Here is a 23,512-nt window from a genome sequence, read left to right on the forward strand (position 1 = left end):
AACTAGCCCAAACTTTGTATACAAGGCCGATTCATGTATTTCTTCCATATATATTCTTCAAGCCCATCTTCAATCGTGGCCCACCTCTGATCCGGTCAAATTCTGGTGATAACACCTACTATGTGGTATTTCCCTGCCATTCCAAGTAAATACTTCATGTGCTACCTTTAAACAATTCAAAATTTATTACTTCTTATTTGTGTCAATGTTTTATAGCTCATGAGGAAGTATGTGGTGTTTTATCTTTCAATCTTGTTGGGCAGCTTCCACTAATGGACTAGTGGCTTCATCCACTTATCCTATAATTTTGCAAAAAGAGCCGGCAACGGGGTTCCCAGCCCCAATTAATCAACTTTCATTAATAATTCTCTTCACATGTTTTGCCCTGATTCATCAGTAAGCAACTTAATTTTGCAATAGACACTCCTCCATGGTATGATATTGTTGGAAGGCACCCGAGGACTCGGTTACCCATGGCTTGTGTAAGCAAAGGTTGGGGGGAGTTTCATCCTTAAATAAACTAAAGTACATGTGTAAACAAAAGAGAAGAGGGATGATCTACCTTGCTGGTAGAGATAACGTCCTTCATGGGAGCCGCTCTTTGGAGGTCTGTTTGGCAAGGGGGTTAGAGTACCCGCTACCATTCGTTGACAACAACAAACACCTCTCAAAACTTTACTTTTATGCTCTCTATATGATTTCAAAACTTAAAAAGCTCTAGCACATGATTTAATCCCTGCTTCCCTCTGCGAAGGGCCTGTCTTTTACTTTATGTTGAGTCAGTAAACCTATTTCCCTCCATCTCAAGCAAGCATTTGAGTTGTTGTGATCAAACCATTTATATTGTGATCTATTTCACCATGTCTTTTTATTCTTCCTTGTTTAGTACAAATTTTATCTGAATGAATATAGCTTTGAAAGTTATCAATGATTATGAGGAGATTACTATGATTGAGGATGCAAGTTTACCATAAGCTTCAATATGAGAGCGCTGCTCAATAGATAAGTATAATCCGTTAACTGTTCTCTGACCAAGAACAAAGTTTGCCATCACCAATTATGATTCCTTATGCACCTTTATTTGTGATTACCTTCTAGTAGTTTCAAGTTGAATTATATGAGGAAGTTGTTTACTAGAATGTCTTGTGTGAATGAATATGATGCTTCTTGTCCGTATTTTATTTATCGACTCTTCACTCCATAAACATGTGGTCTTGTTTACCGAGTTCAGTTTCGCTTGGGGACAAGCGAAGTCTAAGCTTGGGGGGAGTTGATACGTCCATTTTGCATCACTATTTTATATCATAATTTGCTGTTATTCATTGATATATTTCATATTTGGAGGTGATACTTATGTTATTTCATCTATTTTGCATGATTCATGATTATTTGAGGATCGCGCACTGGAGCCAGGATTCTGCTGGAAAAAGCACCGTCAGAATGCAATATTTCGGAAGATCAAGAGTTGACGGAAATTATATGGAAAATCCTATTTTTCCAGAAGACGAGGGGAGCCAGAAGAGGGAGCCGAGGGGACCCGAGGTGGGCCCACCTCATAGGCCGGCGCGGCCCAAGGCCTGGTCGCGCCGCCCTGTGAGGAGGGGGCCCACAGCCCCCTCTCGCCTCCTTGTCTTCGCGTACGTCTTCGTCCCGAAAACCTAAGCCCCAGAGGATAGTCGCGAAGAGTCACAGCCGCCTCTGCGGGGTGGAGAACACCAGAGAGAAAAGAGCTCTCCGGCAGGCTGAAATCTGCCAGGGAAATTCCCTCCCGGGGGGGGGGGATCGACGCCATCATCACCATCATCGAGCTGGACATCATCTCCATCATCATCACCATCATCATCATCATCATCATCATCACCGCCATCTCCACCGCTGCACCTCGTCACCGCTGTAACAATTTGGGTTTGATCTTGATTGTTTGATAGGGGAAACTCTCCCGGTGTTGATTTCTACTTGTTATTGATGCTATTGAGTGAAACTATTGAACCAAGGTTTATGTTCAGATTGTTATTCATCATCATATCACCTCTGATCATGTTCCATATGATGTCTCGTGAGTAGCTCGTTTAGTTCTTGAGGACATGGGTGAAGTCTAAATGTTAGTAGTGAATTATGTTGGTTAGTATTCAATGTTGTGATATTTAAGTTGTGGTGTTATTCTTCTAGTGGTGTCGTGTGAACGTCGACTACATGACACTTCACCATTTATGGGCCTAGGGGAATGCATCTTGTATTCGTTTGCCAATTGCGGGGTTGCCGGAGTGACAGAAACCTAAACCCCCGTTGGTATATCGGTGCAGGAGGGATAGCAGGATCTCAGAGTTTAAGGCTGTGGTTAGATTTATCTTAATTACTTTCTTATAGTTGCGGATGCTTGCAAGGGGTATAATCACAAGTATGTATTAGTCCTAGGAAGGGCGGTACATTAGCATAGGTTCACCCACACAACACTTATCAAAACAATGAAGATTAATCAGCTATATGAAGCGAAAGCACTAGACTAAATTCCCGTGTGTCCTCAAGAACGTTTGGTCATTATAAGTAAACAAACCGGCTTGTCCTTTGTGCTAAAAAGGATTGGACCACTCGCTGCAATTATTTCTCTCGCACTTTACTTACTTGTACTTTATTCATCTGCTATATCAAAACCCCCTGAATACTTGTCTGTGAGCATTTACAGTAAATCCTTCATCGAAACTGCTTGTCAACACATTCTGCTCCTCGTTGGGATCGACATTCTTACTTATCGAAGATACTACGATACACCCCCTATACTTGTGGGTCATCAGCCCACTATAAAATATATCAAGTAAATCATGCTTTTCCAAATCATGGTCAGGCCAAGCTCTAATGAGAGAGCAAAATCTAGCCCAAGCCTCAGGCAATTTCTCTCCATCTTCCTGATCAAAATTATAAATTCTCTGCAAAGTAATATGTTGAGCACTAGCAGGAAAGTATTTCCGGAAGAAAACATCAAGCAATTCTTTTGGACTATTAATAGAATCAGGTGGCAAATTATTATACCAAGTTTTAGCATCATCCTTTAATGAGAAAGGGAAAATTTTAGCAACGAAATAAGTACGCTTCTTAACATCATCAGAAAACAAGCTACTAAGAGTAGATAGCTCAATCATGTGTTCTACAACACTTTCTTTTTCAGTACCACAAAAAGGTGTTTTCTCAACAATAGATATATGAGACAAATCAAGAGAAAAATCATAATCTTTATCCTTAATGTTTATAGGAGATGTGGCAAATTTAGGATCAGGAGACAGTTTATATCTAACAGTATGTTGTGCAAGCAACTTTTTAATTTTTCTTGCATCGTGTAGTAGCATTGCATTTATCAATAAAATCATCATCAAGTTCTACATAATCCTCACCAAGATCATCACTAGAATATTCAATGGACTCGGGTGAATTAACAGGTGTAGCAGCATTTTCATTAGGAGTTTCAAGCATTTTCAATTTGTCTAGACCTAGCAATTGTAGCATCTAGAAAAGATCCCAATGAACCACTATCATCAAGCACAGCAGAAGCATCGTCAATATTATAAGAATTTTCAGATCTAGCGAAGTACCAAGCATGTGAAGCATGTGGTGGTGAAACAAGTTTATCAATCACAGATGGTGAATCAAGAGCAGCAGAGGTACTCAGAGTTGTACCTTTTCTTGTAGTGGATGGTAATATGGCGACTTTAGGATCGCGAGGTTTACCCATGATGAAGAATTTGCAGCGAACAATATCAATCCAAGTGAACTTCCAAATAAAGCTATGATCCCCGGCAACGGTGCCAGAAAATAGTCTTGATAACCCACAAGTATAGGGGATCGCAACAGTCTTCGAGGGAAGTAAAACCCAATTTATTGATTCGACACAAGGGGAGACAAAGAATACTTGAAAGCCTTAACAACGGAGTTGTCAATTCAGCTACACCTGGAAACAGACTTGCTCGCAAGAGTTTATCGAGTAGTAACAGTTTTATAGCAGATAGCAGTAGTGAATAACGACGAGCAGAGTAACAAAGACAGCAGTAGTGATTATAGTAAACAGCAGGATTAAAATACCGTAGGCATAGGGATGGATGAACGGGCGTTGCATGGATGAGAGAAACTCATGTAACAATCAAAGCAGGGCATTTGCAGATAATAATAAAACGGTATCCAAGTACTAATGAATCAATAGGCATGTGTTCCATATATAGTCGTACGTGCTCGCAACGAGAAACTTGCACAACATCTTTTGTCCTACCAGCCGGTGGCAGCCGGGCCTCTAGGGAATCTACTGGAAATTAAGGTGCTCCTTTTAATAGAGCACCGAGAGCAAAGCATTAACACTCCGTGAACACATGTGATCCTCATATCATTGCCATCCCCTTCGGTTGTCCCAATTTCTGTCACTTTGGGGCCTCGGGTTCCGGACAACAATACGTGTATACAACTTGTAGGTAAGATCATAAAGCAATGAATATCATCATGAATCGATAACATGTTCAGATCTGAAATCATGGCACTCGGGCCCTAGTGGCAAGCATTAAGCATAACAAGTTGCAACAATATCATAAAAGTACCAATTACGGACACTAGGCACTATGCCCTAACAATCTTATGCTATTACATGAACAATCTCATCCAATCCCTACCATCCCCTTCAGCCTACAGCGGGGGAATTACTCACACATGGATGGGGGAAACATGGCTGGTCGATGGAGAGGCGTCGGTGGTGATGATGGCGATGATCTCCTCCAATTCCCCGTCCCGGCGGAGTGCCGGAACGGAGTTTCTGGTCCCGAGATGGAGTTTCGCGACGGTGGCGGCGTACTGGATGGTTTCTGGCGATTTCGACTAACTCCCGTGCGTTTTTAGGTCGAAGGCAATAAGTAGTCCGAAGGAGGGCGTCGGGAGCCAGCCGAGGCCGCCACACAACAAGGCGGCGCACCCCCCTCCTGGGCCGCGCCGGCCTAGTGTGTGGGGCCCTCGGGCCCCCACCTGGCTTGCCCTTCTGGCTCCGTCAATATTCTGGGAAAATAGGGCCTTTCGCATAAATTCCGAGGATTTTCCTGAAAGTTGGATTTCTGCACAAAAACGAGACACCAGAGCAGTTCTGCTGAAAACAGCGTTAGTTCGTGTTAGTTGCATCCAAAATACACAAATTAGAGGCAAAACAATAGCAAAAGTGTTCGGGAAAGTAGATATGTTTTGGACGTATCAAGGGCGTGAATTATAAGAGGTGGCGTGCGAGAGCTATTCTCTGGCTTACAACCATGAGATGCTTTGACGCCACTAAGGGCAAGCCTGAAGGAGAGCTTACTCCCCTCGAGGAGAAAGCTTTTGAGGATGCCGACACCCTTCTGAGGGGTGCTATCATCAGCGTTCTTGGCGAGAACATTGTTGACTCGTATTTGTCCATCCCTACGAGCAAGGATATGTGGGACGCAATCGAGGCCAAGTTTGGGGTCTCGGATGCGGGCAGTGAACTGTATGTCATGGAACAATTTTACGACTTCAAGATGACTAATGAGCGCTCCATCGTTGAGCAGGCTCATGAGATACAGTCCATTGCTAAGGAACTTGAGCAGTTCACTTGTGTGTTGCCGGTCAAGTTTATTGCCGGAGGTATCATTGCTAAGCTTCCTCCTTCATGGAGGAATTTTGCTACTTCTCTGAAGCACAAGAGACAAGAGTTCTCCACTACGGATCTCATTGGGTCTCTTGACGTGGAAGAAAAGGCAAGGGCAAAAGACACACGTGCTCGAGGTGTTGAGGGAGGTTCTTGTGCCAACTTGGTACAGAAGAAGAACTTCCAATCCTACAAGTCCAAGAACAAGAACAAGTATGATGGCAAAGGAAAATTTGATGGGAAGAACAAGGCCTCACAGTCTACCAATTTCAAAAGGAAGACCGATAAGAAGAAAGGAGTATGCCACGTCTGTGGTGATCCCGATCATTGGGCTCCCAATTGCCCAAACCGCTTTGACAAGCGTCGGCAAGGAAAGGGTGGCAAGACGGCCAATGTTGTCATTGGAGACACCGAGATGAAGGATGTTGGGTATGGTATATTTCCTACTGTCCTTTCAATATGTCATTCTCCTGAATGGTGGATTGACACAGGTGTCAATGTACACGTTTGTGCTGATATCTCCATGTTCTCCTCTTATCAGGTCGCAGGGACTTCAACCGTGTTGATGGGCAACGGCTCGCATGCTACTGTTCATGGTGTTGGTACGGTCAATCGGAAGTTCACTTCAGGGAAGATCGTGCGCCTGAAGAACGTGCATCATGTCCCTTCTATCAATAAAAATCTTGTTAGTGGATCGCTTATGTGTCGTGATGGCTACAAGATTGTGTTTGAGTCCAATAAATTTGTTGTGTCAAAATTTGGAACCTTTGTTGGTAAAGGCTATGAGTGCGGAGGTTTGTTCCGCCTATCCCTGTCAGACGTTTGTAATAAAGTTGTTAATCATATTTGCACCAACATTGAGACAAATGTTTGGCATTCATGTCTTTGTCATGTTAATTTTGGTTGTATGACGCGGCTAGCTAAACTGAATTTAATTCCGAGTTTCACTAATGTAAAGGGTTCTAAGTGTCAAGTGTGTGTTCAAGCTAAGCAACCTCGCAAGTCTCATACGGTCGCAGAGGTAAGAAATTTGGCACCTCTAGAACTAATACATTCAGATATTTGCGAGATGAATGGTGTGTTGACAAAAAGTGGAAAGAAATACTTCATGACGTTGATTGATGACTCAACTAGATATTGTTATGTGTATCTTCTGAAATCGAAAGATGAGGCATTAAGTTTCTTCAAAATCTATAAAGCTGAAACAGAAAATCAACTTGAATGAAAGATCAAGCGGCTTAGGTCTGATCGTGGTGGAGAGTATTTCTCCAATGAGTTTGACTCATTCTGTGCGGAACATGGTATAATCCATGAGAGGACGCCTCCCTACTCACCTCAGTCAAATGGGGTGGCCGAAAGAAAGAACCGCACTCTAACTGATTTGGTTAACGCCATGTTAGACACATCAGGTCACTCGAAGGTATGGTGGGGGGAGGCGATATTGATTGCGTGTCATGTCCTAAACCGAGTTCCCACAAAGAATAAGGAGATAACTCCATTCGAAGAATGGGAGAAGAAAAGATTGAAACTCTCTTACCTACGGACTTGGGGATGTTTGGCTAAAGTCAATGTGCCAATTCCCAAGAAGCGCAAGCTTGGACCAAAAACTGTTGATTGTGTTCTTCTGGGCTATGCTTTTCCTAGCATTGGCTATAGATTCTTGATAGTATAGTCTGAGGTATCCGACATGCATGTTGGTACAATCATGGAGTCGAATGATGCGACTTTCTTTGAGGATATATTTCCCATGAAGGATATGCCCAACTCATCGAATCAGGGGATGCCTAGTACATCTATCCAAGAATTCGCTACAATTCCTGAATCCACTATTCCGATAGAACACCTTGAGAATCCCGAGGAGGATAACAATGAAGCTCCTAAAAGGAGTAAGAGACAGAGGACTGCGAAGTCCTTTGGTAATGATTTCATTGTGTATCTCGTGGATGACACTCCCACTTCTATTTCAGAAGTCTATGCATCTCCAGATGCTGACTACTGGAAGGAAGCTGTCCGAAGTGAGATGGATTCCATTTTGGCTAATGGAACTTGGGAGATTACCGATCGTCCTTATGGGTGCAAACCCGTAGGATGTAAATGGGTGTTTAAGAAGAAGCTTAGACCTGATGGTACAATTGAAAAGTACAAGGCACGGCTTGTGGCCAAGGGTTATACCCAAAAGGAAGGTGAAGACTTCTTTGATACGTACTCACCTGTAGCTAGATTGACTACCATCGAGTACTACTATCACTCGGCTCCCTCATACGGTCTTCCCATTCATCAAATGGATGTTAAGACAGCTTTCCTAAATGGAGAGTTGGATGAGGAAATTTACATGGACCAGCCAGATGGATTTGTAGTAAATGGTCAAGAAGGAAAGGTGTGCAAATTGTTGAAGTCTTTATATGGTCTCAAGCAAGCACCTAGCAGTGGCATGAGAAGTTCGAAAGAACTTTAACTGCTGAAGGCTTTGTTGTAAATGAAGCTGATAAATGTGTGTACTATCGCCATGGTGGGGTCGAAGGAGTCATTCTTTGCTTATACGTCGATGACATACTGATTTTCGGAACCAACCTGAATATCATCAAGAAGACCAAGGATTTCTTATCTCGCTGTTTTGAGATGAAGGATCTTGGGGTAGCTGATGTAATCTTAAACATCAAGCTATTGAAGGATGGCAATGGTGGGATTACATTGCTTCAATCTCACTATGTGGAAAAGATCTTGAGTTGCTTTGGGTATAGCGATTGCAAGTCTTGTCCAACGCCTTATGATCCTAGTGTTCTGCTTAGAAAGAATAAAGCGATTGCTAGAGATCAACTGAGATATTCTCAAATTATTGGCTCACTTATGTATTTGGCTAGTGCTACGAGGCCTGACATCGCCTTTGCTGTGAGCAAACTTAGTCGATTGTATCAAATCCTGGCGATGATCACTGGCATGCTCTTGAAAGAGTGATGCACTATCTAAAGGGCACTCGCGAGTTATGGCATTCACTATACCGGGTATCCGAGGGTACTAGAGGGCTATAGTGACTCAAACTCGGATTTCCGATGCTCGATGAGATTAAGGCCACTAGTGGATATGTATTTACACTTGGTGGTGGCGCTGTTTCTTGGAAGTCTTGCAAGCAGACCATCTTAACGAGGTCAACAATGGAAGCAGAACTCACAACATTAGACACAGCCACTGTTGAAGCAGTAGTGGCTCCGTGAACTCTTGATGAACTTACCCGTGGTTGAGAAACCAATACCTGCTATCCCAATGAACTGTGATAATCAAACTGTGATCATCAAGGTTAACAGTTCTAAGGATAATATGAAGTCATCAAGGCATGTGAAGAGGAGATTAAAATCTGAAATGAGAAACTCCGGAGTTATTGCATTGGATTATATCCATACGTCTAGAAATCTGGCAGACCCCTTCACAAAGGGTCTATCACGTAACGTGATAGATAATGCATCAAAGGAGATGGGTATGAGACCCACCGTTTAAGTTGTCCACAGTGGTAACCCATTCTATGTGATCGGAGATCCCGTGAATTAGAATTGGGAGACAAGCTGTATGTCAACTGAGAGGAAAGTATTATTACTCCTTGTATGATACCACTCCATAAAAGATGCAATACTTTCCTAAACTGCACGGTAGGCTGATTTATCTTAATGTGTTCTAAGTTGCTAATTTAAGCACAGATGTTGTCCTGCAGAACATCCGTTGAAGAACACACCTATATGAGTTTGGTTGTTAAAACGTCGCAACCTATGAGAGTTGAGTGCTTTCTAATAAACTCATGAAAGGTCATGGAGTATGACGCATAAGCTCCACCCGCGGGGAAGCCCTGCGACGGCCTAGTACCGGTCAAGGCTCTTTGTGAAGCTAGATTAGCAGAAAACTTGCAGTTCAAGGCTTAGTCCACTGTTCAAGTAGCAGTCTAGTGTAGCATAGAGTTCTGGTGAAAGTTCAACTTAACAGTCTTCGCTATAGTACCGGTATATAAAACAATGTTTTGGAACCAAAGGCAAATTCTATGTGCCTCTAGGATCTGGTGGGGGATTGTTGGAATTTTGGCCCATATTGGACCAATACAATAAATATTCCAGAAATTTCTAATAAATCCTAGAGGCCCACATGGCCCATTCATGCATGGCAGGGGTGGGACAAAAGTTTAGTCCCACATTGCTAGTTGAAGAAGAGTTGGAGCAGCTTATAAGGAGAGCTCTTCATACCATTTGTATGAGAGAAATAATAGGAGGAAATAGGAGCTGACCACACGCGCGCTCCTCCGACGACGACGTCGCCGCTCGCTCGCCTCGTCACGACACGTCGCGCCGCGCCGCGCCGCGGGTTGCGGGAATGCCTCGAGCCGAGAGCCGAGAGCCGAGAGCCGAGAGCCTCTCTCTCTTTCTTTTTGCCACTCACGAATGGGGGCCTGTTCAGCTCCTCTCTCCGGAACACCGTCTCTTGTGATCCTGTACGGGAGAGAGGCGATAAGGTTTTTGGGGAGCGTTCTACCGCGACTGCTGGCTTCAACATCGACACGGAGGCCGACGACTACTTCCCCAACGACGACTTCTTCCCCGACATCAGCAACCTCTTCATCGACATGGCTCTCAACAGCGACAACAGCAACGCTGGTTCCTCTTCTGGACCGTATGTGTTCTTGCCTTCCTTTTATGAGATCATTATCCTGTTTCTTCTCCTAGCAACAAGTTCAGGTTCATTGTCAACAAACATATTGCTCTTCTCAATCAGTTTAGACATGTTTCTCCTTTACTCAATGGTGATTTGCATGACTAGTTTAATCTCAAACTTTTTAGTCATGTTTTATCCAATGTTTTATTTGATTAAATCATGGGGAAAATTGCTAATATCTTCAACATGTTCTCTAGCCAAGAGTCCTCCCAGAACCCTATATGCGACCCATCCTTTATCGAAAAAGTACCATATTGAATGAAAATTTTCTTTGTAGCCATTAGGCCGACCCAGAAATGCAAGTCCCTAGGTTTCCAGAGAATTTAGGATAACGCTTTCTCGCTGATGTACTTTCTCTTAATGAGTGTCTGCCATATCCCATCTTCGGTAAGAAGCTTAAACAGCTATTTACCTAGTAAGGCTGAGTTTTTTTACCTCAAGGTCATGAACACCCAACCCACCTTGATCTTGGAGATGACATACTATACTCCATTTAATCAGGCGATATTTCTTTTTCTCGCTATCCCCTTGCCAAAAGAATCTCGATCGATAATAATCGAGCTTGTGTAGCACACATTTAGGCAAAAGGAAGAAAGATATCACCATATTAGTAAGTACTGAATTAATGAGTACCAATCTTCCTCCTAGGGATAACAATTTAACTTTCCAACTACTAAGACGCTTCTGAAGTCTTTCCTCTACTAGTTTCCATTCAGCAATTGTTAATCTCTGATAATGGATTGGGATCCCCAAATAACTAATAGAAAATTGGTCTTGTCCACAACCAAACAATTCCGCGTATGCGGCTACTAAATCCCAGGCTGCGCCAAAACAAAACAATTCATTTTTATGAAAGTTTATTTTGAGACCCGACAATTGCTCAAAAGTTGTCAAGTAAGATTTCGTGCTTTTTCGAGGTCATGTTTCATAAGTAAAATTGTATCGTCGGCGTATCGAAGGATTGATAGGCCACCATCAACAAGGTGTGGAATCACCCCTCCAAAGAATAGTCTGAAAGCAATTTATTTTATTTTTCGGGTTGGGTTGGGGTGTCGGTGGGGGTACAAACGAATGATTTGTCAGAGAGAAAAAACGAATTGTAAAATTAGAAAAATGCCAATGATTTGCATCTGCTGTAAGTAAGAATGAAAAGGCTAAAGCTTACAAGATGATCTTGGATCAACTCGTAGCTACGGATATCCTACGGCTGGCGGCTGACGAAAATTAGAAGTAAGCAAGTAGCAGAGATAACAATAATCCTACACTTATTATTACTGGAAATGATTAACTCTTCCAATCCTGCACCGGCCGGTGTCTTCAGTTCTTGCGCGCAATGGCCTTGTCCTGCGTCAAAAGTCGCTTACCGGCCTCTGCATCCTCCTCCATGGCGGGCGATATGGAAGCCGCCTTCCTCTCGGCCTCCTTTGCCTTGAGCCCCTGCAGCTTGGCGTGGTTGTAGTAGGCTACGCCGAGGAAGGCGATGGCGTAGCCGGCGAGGTTGACGGCCGTGACGGTATCCTTGATGACGGTCCAGGAGAAGGCGATGAGGAGCCAGTCCTTGACCACCCCTGCCACGTTCATGGTCAGCGCGGACGTCTTCCCCACCAGCAGGAACACTGCCAGGTTGAGCGCGAACGCGCAGAGGGAGTTTGTGCCGAACACGAGCAGGTCCGGGCTGACAGTATTTCCCGCTGCGCGCAACCTCGGCAGCTCGACGACCGTCCACGGCACGGCGAGGAAGAGCAGGCAGCAGGGCGCGATGTAGTAGAGCGAGGTGATGGGGTTGAGCTTGATTCCCCTGGAGGTGAGCAGCATCTGGATGAGCACGAGGCGCGTGGCCTCGGCGGCGACGGCGGCGAGCTGGAGCGTGACGCCGAAGACGTCGAAGCGCGCCTCGCCGAGCGCGGCGACGGCGACGCCCGCGGAGATGGCGAGCATGTTGAGCATGGAGGCCCTGCGGTAGGAGTCGGTGCGGAAGGCGACGGCGAGGGAGTAGACGGCGACGGGCATGAGCGCCTTGAGCATCTGGATGAAGGAGACGGAGAGGTAGATGTAGGCGGAGTTGGAGAACCAGAGGGAGAGCGCGTACAGCGCGCCGATGGGCACGACGGTGGCGACGTAGAGGGAGGAGGTCATGGGAGGGTCGGAGGGGAGGTCGACGAGGCGGAGGACGCGGACGAGCACGGCGGCGAGGGAGGCGCAGAAGGCCATGTGGATCATGGTGAGGGAGATGGGGAAGGGCCAGTCGTACATCTTGGGGTCCAGGATGTACTTGTTGTACACGATCACCGTGAAGCTCAGGCTGATCCACAGGGCCACGTACGCGTACGACAGCAGCACGGACGCCAGCACCGAAGTCGGCTGAGCCGTTGAGGACGACGGCGATGACTCGACGGTCATGGTGGCCGCGGGAGTCTTGGCGCTGCCATCGCCGCCCATTGGGACGAACAGGTGGAGGCGATGAGCTTTTGCTAGTGGTAGGGAAGGTGCCCGGCGGCCGTTGGGGGGGAGCTTGATTTTGACTGGGAGACGCGCGGTTCGACGTTTATTTAACACCGGAGCAGATTTCGCTATCTTGGCGAAGCCGCGGGAGACGGAATCATGGAACCTTTGCGTGCATTGTGTTTCACTTACAGCAGACTTCACTTACAAGTGGCGACTTGTGAGCGAATTAACTACGTCAACGAAATTGATCAGACTCACTTTGTTCGTTTTGTACGGAGGCCAATATCAATTTCCTCTCAAATATATAAATATATGACTGTAATTTCTTTTTATATCATAACAATGGCATAGTTATAACATCTCAATCCTAAGTTCTTTTACTCAAATATAGCAGTAAAGACATACTCCATCCGTCTCAAAATATGTTGCGTATATAACGTTTGACCTACTATATGGAAAAAAAATATTAAATCTAATATGAAACGTACATACAAAACTTCACTTTGACCAGATAGTATATGCTTTCTATAGAGGGAGTACATTGTAAAATTAGAGTAACACTAGAGGGTAGAGATCCTCCAATTCACCATTTCTCCCCAAAACAGCTCATAATCAACCCGCAAATCACTCCCTCTGTTTATGCCTCCAATTGGATTTAACAGGGGTAGGAATGGTTGGGAGAATAGTGACATACGAGAAGTTGGATCGCGTACTTATGAACTCAGATTGAGAATCTAAATTTCCAATGATCACGGTATGGGAAGGTTGTCGGATCATGCTCTCATACTTTTAACCACCGGAACGTCTAGACCACCATGTAAACGTCAGTTTAAATTTGAACTTGGACGGTTGCACCGTGAGGGTTTCTCTGATTTGGTTAAAAGGGTATGGGAAAAGCATGTCGCTGGTCTGAATCCCATCTAAAGGTGGAATAACAAATTACGCATTACGCGCAGATACCTTAGTGGATGGGCAAGACATATCACAGGGCTGCTCAAAATGAGAAGTTCCGCTTGTCACCGGTTATTGATGACATTGAAGCAATCGCAGAGACAAGAATGCTAACGACACGAGATATTGAGATGAAAAATCAATCCAATGCCCAGCTCAAATGGTACCATCGATCAAAAGCTCTTTTCATACTAGAAGGAGATTCGAATGCAACATACCTCAAGTTCCCGATGAGGAAAATGCTATCCTTACTGCCTACTATTCCGTGGAGGAGGTAAAGAGGGCGGTTTTCCTGATGAAACACAATAAAGTGACAGGTTCTGATGATTTTCCAACTAAATTTTATCAAAATTTCTGGAAGATTATCAAAGTTGACTTGCTGAAGCTTTTCGGCGTTGTCCATGCCGGACAACCAAAGTTTTTTCGCCTAAACTTGAGTGAGATTATTTTGTTGCCAATGGTTAATGAGGTAGAAATAATTCGACAATATAGGCCGATCTTCCTTCTTAATGTTTGCTTCAAGATTTTCACGGAAGTTGCTACTATTAGACTTAATTCTATGGTTGATCATGTAGTTCTCCCTACTCATACGGCCTTCAAGCAAGGAAGATATATCTTGGATGGAGTTGTAACCTTGCATAAGACATTCCATGAGTTACATCATAAGAAGCTGAACGGCATCATCGTAAAGATCGACTTTGAAAAGCCTATGATAAAGTAAAGTGATCTTTTCTTCAGCAAACACTTAGAATGAAAAGTGTTTCTCATGAGTGGTAGTGTGGCACGCTCTAATCCATAACTTTGTTTCTGGAGGAAGCGTTGCCATCAAAGTTAACAATGACGTTGGTAGATACTTTCAGACGAAAAAGGGATAAGACAAGGTGACCCATTATCACCCATGCTATTTAATATAGTGGTTGATATATTAGCTATAATTATTGAGTGAGCATAAGCTGATGGGTAAATTGAAGGGGTGGTCTCCCATCTTGTTGATGGTGGGCTATCTATCTTTCAGTACGCCGATGATACGATTCTCTTTATGGAACATGACCTTGAAAGAGCGAGAAAGCTGAAATTAGTTTTATTAGCTTTCGAGAAATTATTAGGTCTGAAAATTAACTTTCATAAGAGTGAGTTGTTTTGTTTCGGTGACACCCAAGTTAAAGGATAGAGATGGTAACCTAGAGGGGGGTGAAAAGATTCTACAAATTTTCTTTGATTTCTTTTACAAGTTTAGGCTTTGTGGAATAGAAAGTGAGCATAATGCAAACTAGTTGAGGCAACCTATATGATTATACAAGATACTTCAAACACAAAGGATATCACAAAAGTAAAGAACACAAGTAGAGATATCGGTTAGGAATAACCGAAGCATGCGGAGAAGAAGATGTATCCATGTGTTCCCTTCCTTGAGAGAAAGTTACGTCACGTTGGAGAGGTGTGGGATCCCACAAAGGATTTCCCAACGCCACAAAGGATTACCTTCTTCTCTGGAGCCTATCCCACGAAGGAATAGCTCGCTCACTCTTGGTAGACTTTAAAGATAGTCTACAAACCCTCACAAACTTCTTCTTGAAGAAAATCCACAACCCGGATGCTTCCGAGCGACCCTAGGCTCCTAGGGTTTCCACAAACCCAAGAGTAACAAGCTTGCTCGATGAACTCAAGGGGGAATGAGATTTGGCTTGGTGGAAACGTAGATTGGGACCTCCTCTTACTTTCTACCAAAGGGATTTGGCTTTGGGTGGGTAGAAAGAGATATCAGGCTTTTTGGTGTTTCAACAATGGTGTGAGAGAGAGAGCACAAGGATGTGAAATAAATGTTTAACCTAACCCTCTCAAGCTGGAAGAAAGGGTATTTATAGTCCAAGGATAAAAGGAGCCGTTTGGAAAAAAGTCATGCGAGGCAAACCGATAGCAAAACCGGCAGAGCCGGTTTTCCTGCCGGAACATTCCGGCATGCAGACCGGCTCATCCGCATTCCTCCCGGTTCGGCTGCCTGGACCGAGACCATTTCATTCTGCTAGAGACTGCGCCGGTTCTAGACCGGTCCGGCGGAACATTTCTGGACTAGTCGGAACCGCTCACCGGTGACACGTTTCAGCGAAACTGGAACTATTCCGGCCAGCCAAGAATATTTCGGCGGTAGAGCCGGCTGCGCCGGAACCTGCGCCGAAACTTGCCAAACTATTTTCAAACGTTGTTTTCTCCAAAAACTGTACTTCCCCGAAAAGTGTGATGTATCAATTTGGTGGTAGGATGTGTATGTATGGCTGAGGAAACATCCATAAAGAGCTCATCGAGGCCACCCCTCTTAAAAGTGTGGTGATTCCTAACAACTCAAATATAAAGCAATAGAGAAAAGAGCGAAAACACACCGTCGCTTCTTGTGAGCGCCAAATGGGGGGTCTCTCACCATCTTGCAACGTCGCGTGCGGACTAAAACCCGTGTATACACTTATAGAAACCATTAGTCCACACAATAGTTTCGGTGTCATTGTTAGCTAAAATAATGGTTAAGGGTAAAATACCCTTACCCCAAGATGAGTTTGACCTCTATGCCGAGCTTTTTGGTTGCGGGTTAGGTCAGTTTCCAATTATCTATTTAGGCACCCCGATTCATTTCGGAGGCTCACAAATGCTAAATGGAAACACGTAGTTGGAAAGGAAAATTACTATCTTTGGGTGGAAGATTGGTGCTCATCATTTCAGTCCTCATGAATATGGTATTGTATATGATTTCATTCTTCCATTTACCCAAAGAAATCTTGCATCGATTAGATGATTTCCGATCACGATTCTTTTGGCAAGAAGATAGTGAGAAAAAATACCAACTTACTAAATGGAGAGTTGTTTTGCCACCCTAAAGAACAAGGAGAGATATGTGTTCATGACTTTGAGGTTAAGAACAGGTCTCTTTAGGGTAAATGGTTATCCAGGCTTCTTACCAAAGATGGGGTATGGCAAACCATCCTAAGGAGAAAGTATGTTGACTCGGGTGCACTATCCCAGGCTTATTAGAAACCTGGTGATTCGCATTTTTGGGTGGGCCTTATGACGTCAAAAAGTACTTCTTCTCATATGGTGCTTTCTTCATTAAGGATGTATCTGAGATAATGTTCTGAGAGGATAGATGGTTAGGAGATGCCAGTCTCCGAGAACAATATCTAGTTATTTCTCCATTTTTTGGCAATTGGGTAAATGAGGTGGATCAGTTCAAAATACTTATTAGGATGGGAGCACTTGCTATTATTTGGTCGATTTGGCTATATAGAAATGATAAGATATTTAATGATAAATATTCTTCTCTCATGCAAGTTTTCTACCGGTGTGCAATTTTGCTCCATTCATGGTCCTTTCTTCAACGTTTAGAGAACCTCGACCTATTTACATATGTGTTTATACGGTTGGACGACACGGCGAAGAACTTTATTACCCAACATGGGTGGCATTGCAATCTCAGGATTAGACCTCCACCGCCTTAGGCGTCGATACAGTTTCATGGCGATTTCATATATTGAGCTTTTATTATCTGTTGTATTCGTATGGTGGATGGTGAACAGCTGTGTGCATCTTTGTTATACAGAGGTCAGGTGTTATACTTAAACCTTTTAAGTAATGAAGTGTCTTTTGTCGGAATTCACCAGTTTACCATCAGCGTACTTTTTTATGTCTCGAAAACACTCCCTTTGTTTCCAGAGCCTTGACCTGCAAAGTACTGAACCTGAGCACGATGACCGCCTGGAGCCACTCTGATCTGCTGGCACTTGTGGAACTCTTGCTATGCTGTCAGTGCAGTTCACTTCCTTTTATGTGGTTTGTGCTCAAATCTTTATATCCGATGCACTTCCACATGTTTTTGTCACAACTCACCACTCGGCCGCAGAATAGTCACATATTACACCATACGTTGTTTCCGAAGAACTAAAGCCACAGTAGTAATAGGATGCGTTGCTCACTGGTACTTCAAGTATTTTGTCTAGTTCAGTTAACTCAAGCTTGATTTCAGGAGAGAAAGATTCTAGAGAAAATAAGCAAGTCATGGGTTTTGACGAATCAACATAAATATACTAAAGTGGGCAGGACAAATCTCTTTCCTGCTCCGTGGCCAAAACTCAGAGCAGAGCAATTGAAACTCGATCATCAACTCACAGGGAGAATAACACTGCTACACAATTCATTCATATACGTCATCTAAAAGAAATGCAGAACCGAAGTCATTTTTCATTTAGACGAAATGCATGATATCCATCCATCATCCACAAGACCACAAGGAATGCAGGATCGTCAACTCACCGCAAGAAGCCATACAGTGAAATGCTTCATCCAGGAAGCAGTAGCAACCACATCACATTGATGGATGTCAGAAGAGCAACACTGCAGCAGCAACTACAACCAGTATCACTAAAAACATGTTCAGCGATTGCGCTGAACGCATTCAGCAGTTTTGAATCTTTGAACCGCGAGGCCAAGACAGATAGGTTCCTCCCATCAGGAGATCGTATCAAGTTTAGCTAGCAAAAGAAACACAGGAGCTGCTGAGTTTTCTGAACCTATATCTATCTATCTGCATGCACTAGTAAGCGTCTGGATCTGTTGTCGTCATGTCCGAGGCAGCAAAACATCTGAAGAGGCGAACTGTCAGGACTCCTGCTCTGGTCTTTCTCTACTCTGCATCGACATCCGGGTGTCGCAGCGCATTGGCGCCTGAATCAGAAGATCACAATGAGGCAGTTAAGCAACAGGTCAATAATCTAAATCTCAGAGATTTGCAAAACAAAGAAATCGGTAACAAGGTCAGCAAGACAAATCCCAAAAACAGTTATAATGTGCAGAAACTAAGCTTTTATGTGCTACTGTAAGATACAAGCTGAATTTTGTTCACAGATTCTAACAGAAAATTAGTATCTTCTCAGCAAGGGCAAGATGAGATGACTGAACTGTTTTGGTTTTGTCGGTTCCATAACTCCTACTAGCGGTAAACAGTACAAAATGAACAGACTGAATTCTTTGAATCAAGGACAGTAGCGCAGACATGATTATGCGACTTATGAAAAATATTTGAAGCATGCGTACGGAGACCGGTAAATCCACAAGGCACCTACTCTTTCCAAGAACAAGCAGATTAGTACTCCACGAAAATAAGACTCCAGTACATATCTAGAATAACGTCATTCCCCATAACTAATTCAAGACTACCAATATGTACTTCTCGCCAAAGATAATCTGGGGAAGCAAATCAACGATCAAAATCTAACGGTTTTGCTGAAATAAAAGAACTCTTAACTATACCAAGAATACAGCTCATGTACAAAACCTTAAAACAATATTGTGTGCATATACTAGCTTCAGCTTAGTACTGTATGATATAACCTGAATTTTGTTCATAGGTTATTCAACACAAGTAAGAATAGGCTAAAATTAAACAGATGTCAATAACTTCTCTGTTAGGCTGAAAGAGAGATGGCTCAACTGCTTTAACTTTTGTAGTTCCATAATTTCTACTAGGTTTACGCAATAAATAATGTTTTAAGCGGAAAATTGTACCAAATGAAAGAACCTAATTATCTGAATCAAAGCACTATTATGAAACAAACAAGTTCAATATCAAGGTTTGCTCCAAACATGTGGTTTATATAAATAAACAGGTAGCCTCAGAGCATCTTTTAGCATCTGTACAGAGAGTTATATTCCACAAGCTACAGTGTAAGTTCCTATTGATTCCATTCAATTGTTAACTTATCTACAATACTACAGCAGTTTCAGGCATGTCCCAAAAGTTTTAACAGAAGCAGATTAGCAACAGTTTCAGGCCACAGCTGTTTCAGTAAACTGTTGGTCAGACTACAACAGATTCAATCAGGCCCGTCAACATATGTGTTTCTTGGCAAAAGGAGATGAGTAGGCAGTTGATGACATTACAGAGGGAGAGGCTCTCACCTGGTGTCCCGTTCCTGAACAGCACGATCTCGATGATGTCGCCATTGCGGCCGCTGGGCAGGTCGACGACGAGTGGGGTCAGCGTCCCGTAGAGGCCCGCTCTGACGCACATGATGAAGTTGTAGGACTGGACGTGGTTGGCCAACTGGTACCTCAGGTGCTGCACGGACCTCCCCGTGAACTGGAACGCGGACCAGCCCTCCTCGGTGTAGGCGCCGTCGTTAGCCGCCAGCACGAACCGAACAAGCCGCCTGCGTCTGCGGTCTGCGGCTGCCACCACGCGCCCGAACATGACCATGGAGAGGTTTTCGAGGAAGCTGGCCTGAATTTGAGGAGATTAAAGAACCATGGTAATGTTCAGGAGATCAAAGAAGCGGGGTAATATACTAATCAGAATTTCGTGATCGATCGTAAACACAGATGCAGTCAAGAATCGGAAATGTGGAGGTGGAAACCAGGAACTGCTCCCGAGAAGCGCAAATTTGGCAAGAACAGAAGCACGAATTGCCCTTGCACGAATGAAATAGGCCACGAACATAAGCCTGGACTAAGATTAACGATATCCAAGAAACAATTTCGCGCAATCGATAGGTTACAAATCGAGAAAAATCGAGAAGCGAGCATACCCTGATCCTAGCTGGAAGGTCAGGCCTGCTCTGCCTGGCGGGTATGGGCTCCACGATCCAGTGCCTCATGTTGCTTACGTGGTCGAACTCGTCGACACTGGCGCCGTGGTTCCAGGGGATGTGCTTCCCGTTGGCCCGGAGGTAGCGGCCGTCGACGTCGCGGAGCAGGACGCCGTCGTTCCCGGGGCCGGCCCCGAAGGCCTGCCACATGATGGGGCCCACCTCCAGAAAGACGTAGCTGCGCTGCGCGACGCGGAAGCCGCGGAAGCCGGGGTGGCCGAGCGGCGGCCGCGTGTTGGTGGCGGCGAGGTAGCGGCCGTAGGCGGCGCTGCGGAGGAGCAGGTACAGGTCGTAGCGGTGGTGGAGCTGCTGCACCGCCCACGCCGCGTTCAGCGACGCGCGGCTCTCGCGGAGGGAGACGCCCTGCCCGTCGTCGTCAGCGTGGAGGTAGGTGCCGAGCGCGCGGCTCCGCAGCCACACGTGGTGCCCGTCGTGGAACTGGTCCATCGGTCGCCGCCGCTGGCGCCGCTGGAGAGAGCAGGGGCGGTGGAGAGGGAGAGGTGGGCCGGGGTGATGAGCGCTCCGGCGACGCTGAGGAGAGGAGAGGCAAGGCGCTGTCAGTTGAGAACTTGAGACGGTTACGCTCGGGCGCCAGGGCGGGGTATTTCAAGCCAAATCCTATTCATCGCCTATTGGCGCGCATTAATACCGAAAACTCTAGAAAAAGACTGACCTCTTTAAAGGAAAGCGACTCTCTCCGCGCGCGACACGTGGATGAACGTGGGGCGCGGAAATTGCCGGTGGACTGCCTCCGCGCGCGACACGTGCTGCGTTCTGGCTCGTTTGTGAACCGTCCACTTCTCGTAACGGGCCCGCGTCGCACTTAACGGGTTTACGGCGACCCGATTCGCTTCTGCCTTTATCCCGTTTTTCCCTTAGTCTTCTTCTTTCGTCTCCTTTCTTCGTGGGTTCTCGTTGTTTCCGCTCGTCGTCTCGTCATCGGCGCTGCTGTTTTCCCTTTTCCTCCGTTGCTCTCGAGAACCTCCCGCAACTCATCGTCGGCTGACATTTTTCCTGCTCTAGTGGTAAGCGCCGACGCATTTTTCTGCATGCTTAGGGTTTGTAAGATCTTGTTTTTCCCTTTGATTCGATTAGATCGAATCAGTTTTTTTCCTTTGTATTTTCGGGCTGTGAGTTTTCTGGGGAATTAATGGGAGGGAGGTAGCACTTTCAATTGGAAATATGCGGAAGGCTCATGCAGATGCGTTTTCTCGCATTAAAGTCGTCGATTTGTCATCGATTTCTTCCGCCGCCTCTCGGTTACACATCTTTTGAGGACATTCATCTGTATTCTGTAGGTTTTCTTGGTTTGTTGCCGTTGATTATGCGGCGCCGGAGGAGCCGCTCAGTTACACATCTCGTGATGACATGCATCTTATTCTTTAGGGTTTCTTGGTCTTTTTCTCGTCGATTTACCCGCCCCGGAGGAGCCGCTCGGTTACACATCTCCTGATGACATGCATCTACATTCTTTAGGTTTTCTTAGTCTTTTTCCCGTCGATTTAGTGGCGCCGAAATCGTCGCTCGGTTACACGTCTCGTGTTGACATGCAAATGCGACGATGCTGGTGGTTCATATGGTTTCTCTCGGTGTCTTTGTTGTCTTGTTTGGTCTAGTTGTGGCACACATCGTACCTGAACTAGTTTTAGGGTTCTCCAGTGCTTGTTCAGTAGGTGGTTTTGTACTTCTGTGTGTTCTCTTTTAGTACATGTGTGTCCAACCGTTTTTGGCCGGTACTCGCTGTCCTTTGTGTCTGGTACTTGTTCATGTTTGTCCTTGGTACTCATGTGGCAATTTGTTCTATACTTGTGTAGCTTAGTCTCTCGTACTTGTGCTCCTATATCTCTGGTACTTGTGCACCGACTTGTATTGTAGTTGTGCACTGGTAAATTCTTATTGGTATGTTTTGGAAGGTATATGGGCGGCGCCGTGCAGTCTATACTTGTACAATTTGTTATTTTTCTAGAGTTTTCGGTTGTGCTAGTGTTTATCTGGTTGTTTTTTCGTGTAGTTTCTCTTGGTCTGTTTGTTGTAGACTTAGCGGCACCAAAGGTGTTGCTCGGTTACACGTCTTCGTGAGTGCATGCATGTAAATTATGTTGGTTTCTCTTGGTTTGTTTTGGTTGTCGATGTATCTGCGCCTCTCGTATCGTTTTAGATGTGTAGTGAAGATATGCAATTGCGACGATGTCGGTGGTTTATGTGGTTTCTGTTGGACTTCTTTTTGTCGTCCTGTTTTGTCTAGTTTCGAAAGTGAGAAGCTGCACACATCGTACCTGAACTAGTTTTAGGGTTCTCCGGTGCTTGTTCAGTAGGTGGTTTGGTACTTCTGCGTGCTATTGTTTAGTACCTGTGTGTCCAACCGTTTCTGGCCGGTACTTGTTGTCCTTTGTGTCTGGTACTTGTTCGTGATTGTCTTTGGTACTCGCGTGGCATTTTGTTCTGTACTTGTGTAGCTTACTCTCCCGTACTTGTGCTCCTATAACTCTGGTACTTGTGCACCGACTTGTATTGTAGTTGTGCATTGGTAAATTCCTATTGGTCTATTTTGGAAGGTATATGGGTGGCGCCGTGCAGTCTGGGCTTCTTCTTTCGGTTGCGCTAGTGTTTATGTTGTTGCTTTTTCGTGTAGTTTCTCTTTGTCTGTTTGCTGCATACTTAGCGGCGTCCAAAGGCATCGCTCGGTTGCACGTCTCCTCAGGGCATGCATGTAAAGGATAGAGATGGTAACCTAGAGGGGGTGAATAGGTTCTACAAATTTTCTTTGATTTCTTTTACAAGTTTAGCCTTTGCGGAATAGAAAATGAGCCTAATGCAAACTAGGTGAGGCAACATATATGATGATACAAGATACTTCAAGCATAAAAGCTGTCACAAAAGTAAAGAACACAAGTAGAGAAATTGGTTAGGAATAACCAAAGCGTGCGGAGAAGAAGATGTATTGCCGTGTTCCCTTTCTTGAGAGAAAGTTACGTCACGTTGGAGAGGTGTGGGATACCACGAAGGATTTCCCAACGCCGCAAAGGCTCACCTTATTCTCCGGAGCCTATCCCACGAAGGAATAACTCGCTCACTCATGGTAGACTTTAAAGGTAGTCTCCAAACCCTCACAAACTTCTTCTTGAAACAAATCCACAACCCGGATGCTTCCGAGCGACCCTAGCTGCCTAGGGTTTCC

General features: G+C 44.8%; 2 protein-coding genes across 2 annotated transcripts; both read right to left on the minus strand.

The window, feature by feature from the left end:
- Positions 1-11,672: 11,672 nt before the first annotated feature.
- Positions 11,673-14,111, minus strand: LOC124656372. Its single transcript, XM_047195129.1, has 3 exons — positions 14,085-14,111; positions 13,927-14,000; positions 11,673-12,834 (listed from the first exon to the last, which is right to left on the minus strand). Exons 1-3 carry the CDS (start codon positions 14,109-14,111, stop codon positions 11,673-11,675), a joined length of 1,263 nt encoding a protein of 420 aa, XP_047051085.1.
- A 4,263-nt stretch (positions 14,112-18,374) lies between these two features.
- LOC124656373 lies at positions 18,375-20,781 on the minus strand. Its single transcript, XM_047195131.1, has 3 exons — positions 20,275-20,781; positions 19,649-19,970; positions 18,375-18,415 (listed from the first exon to the last, which is right to left on the minus strand). Exons 1-3 carry the CDS (start codon positions 20,779-20,781, stop codon positions 18,375-18,377), a joined length of 870 nt encoding a protein of 289 aa, XP_047051087.1.
- Positions 20,782-23,512: the final 2,731 nt, after the last annotated feature.

The sequence above is a fragment of the Lolium rigidum genome, chromosome 5, assembly GCF_022539505.1.
Source record: "Lolium rigidum isolate FL_2022 chromosome 5, APGP_CSIRO_Lrig_0.1, whole genome shotgun sequence".
Lineage (NCBI taxonomy): Eukaryota > Viridiplantae > Streptophyta > Magnoliopsida > Poales > Poaceae > Lolium > Lolium rigidum.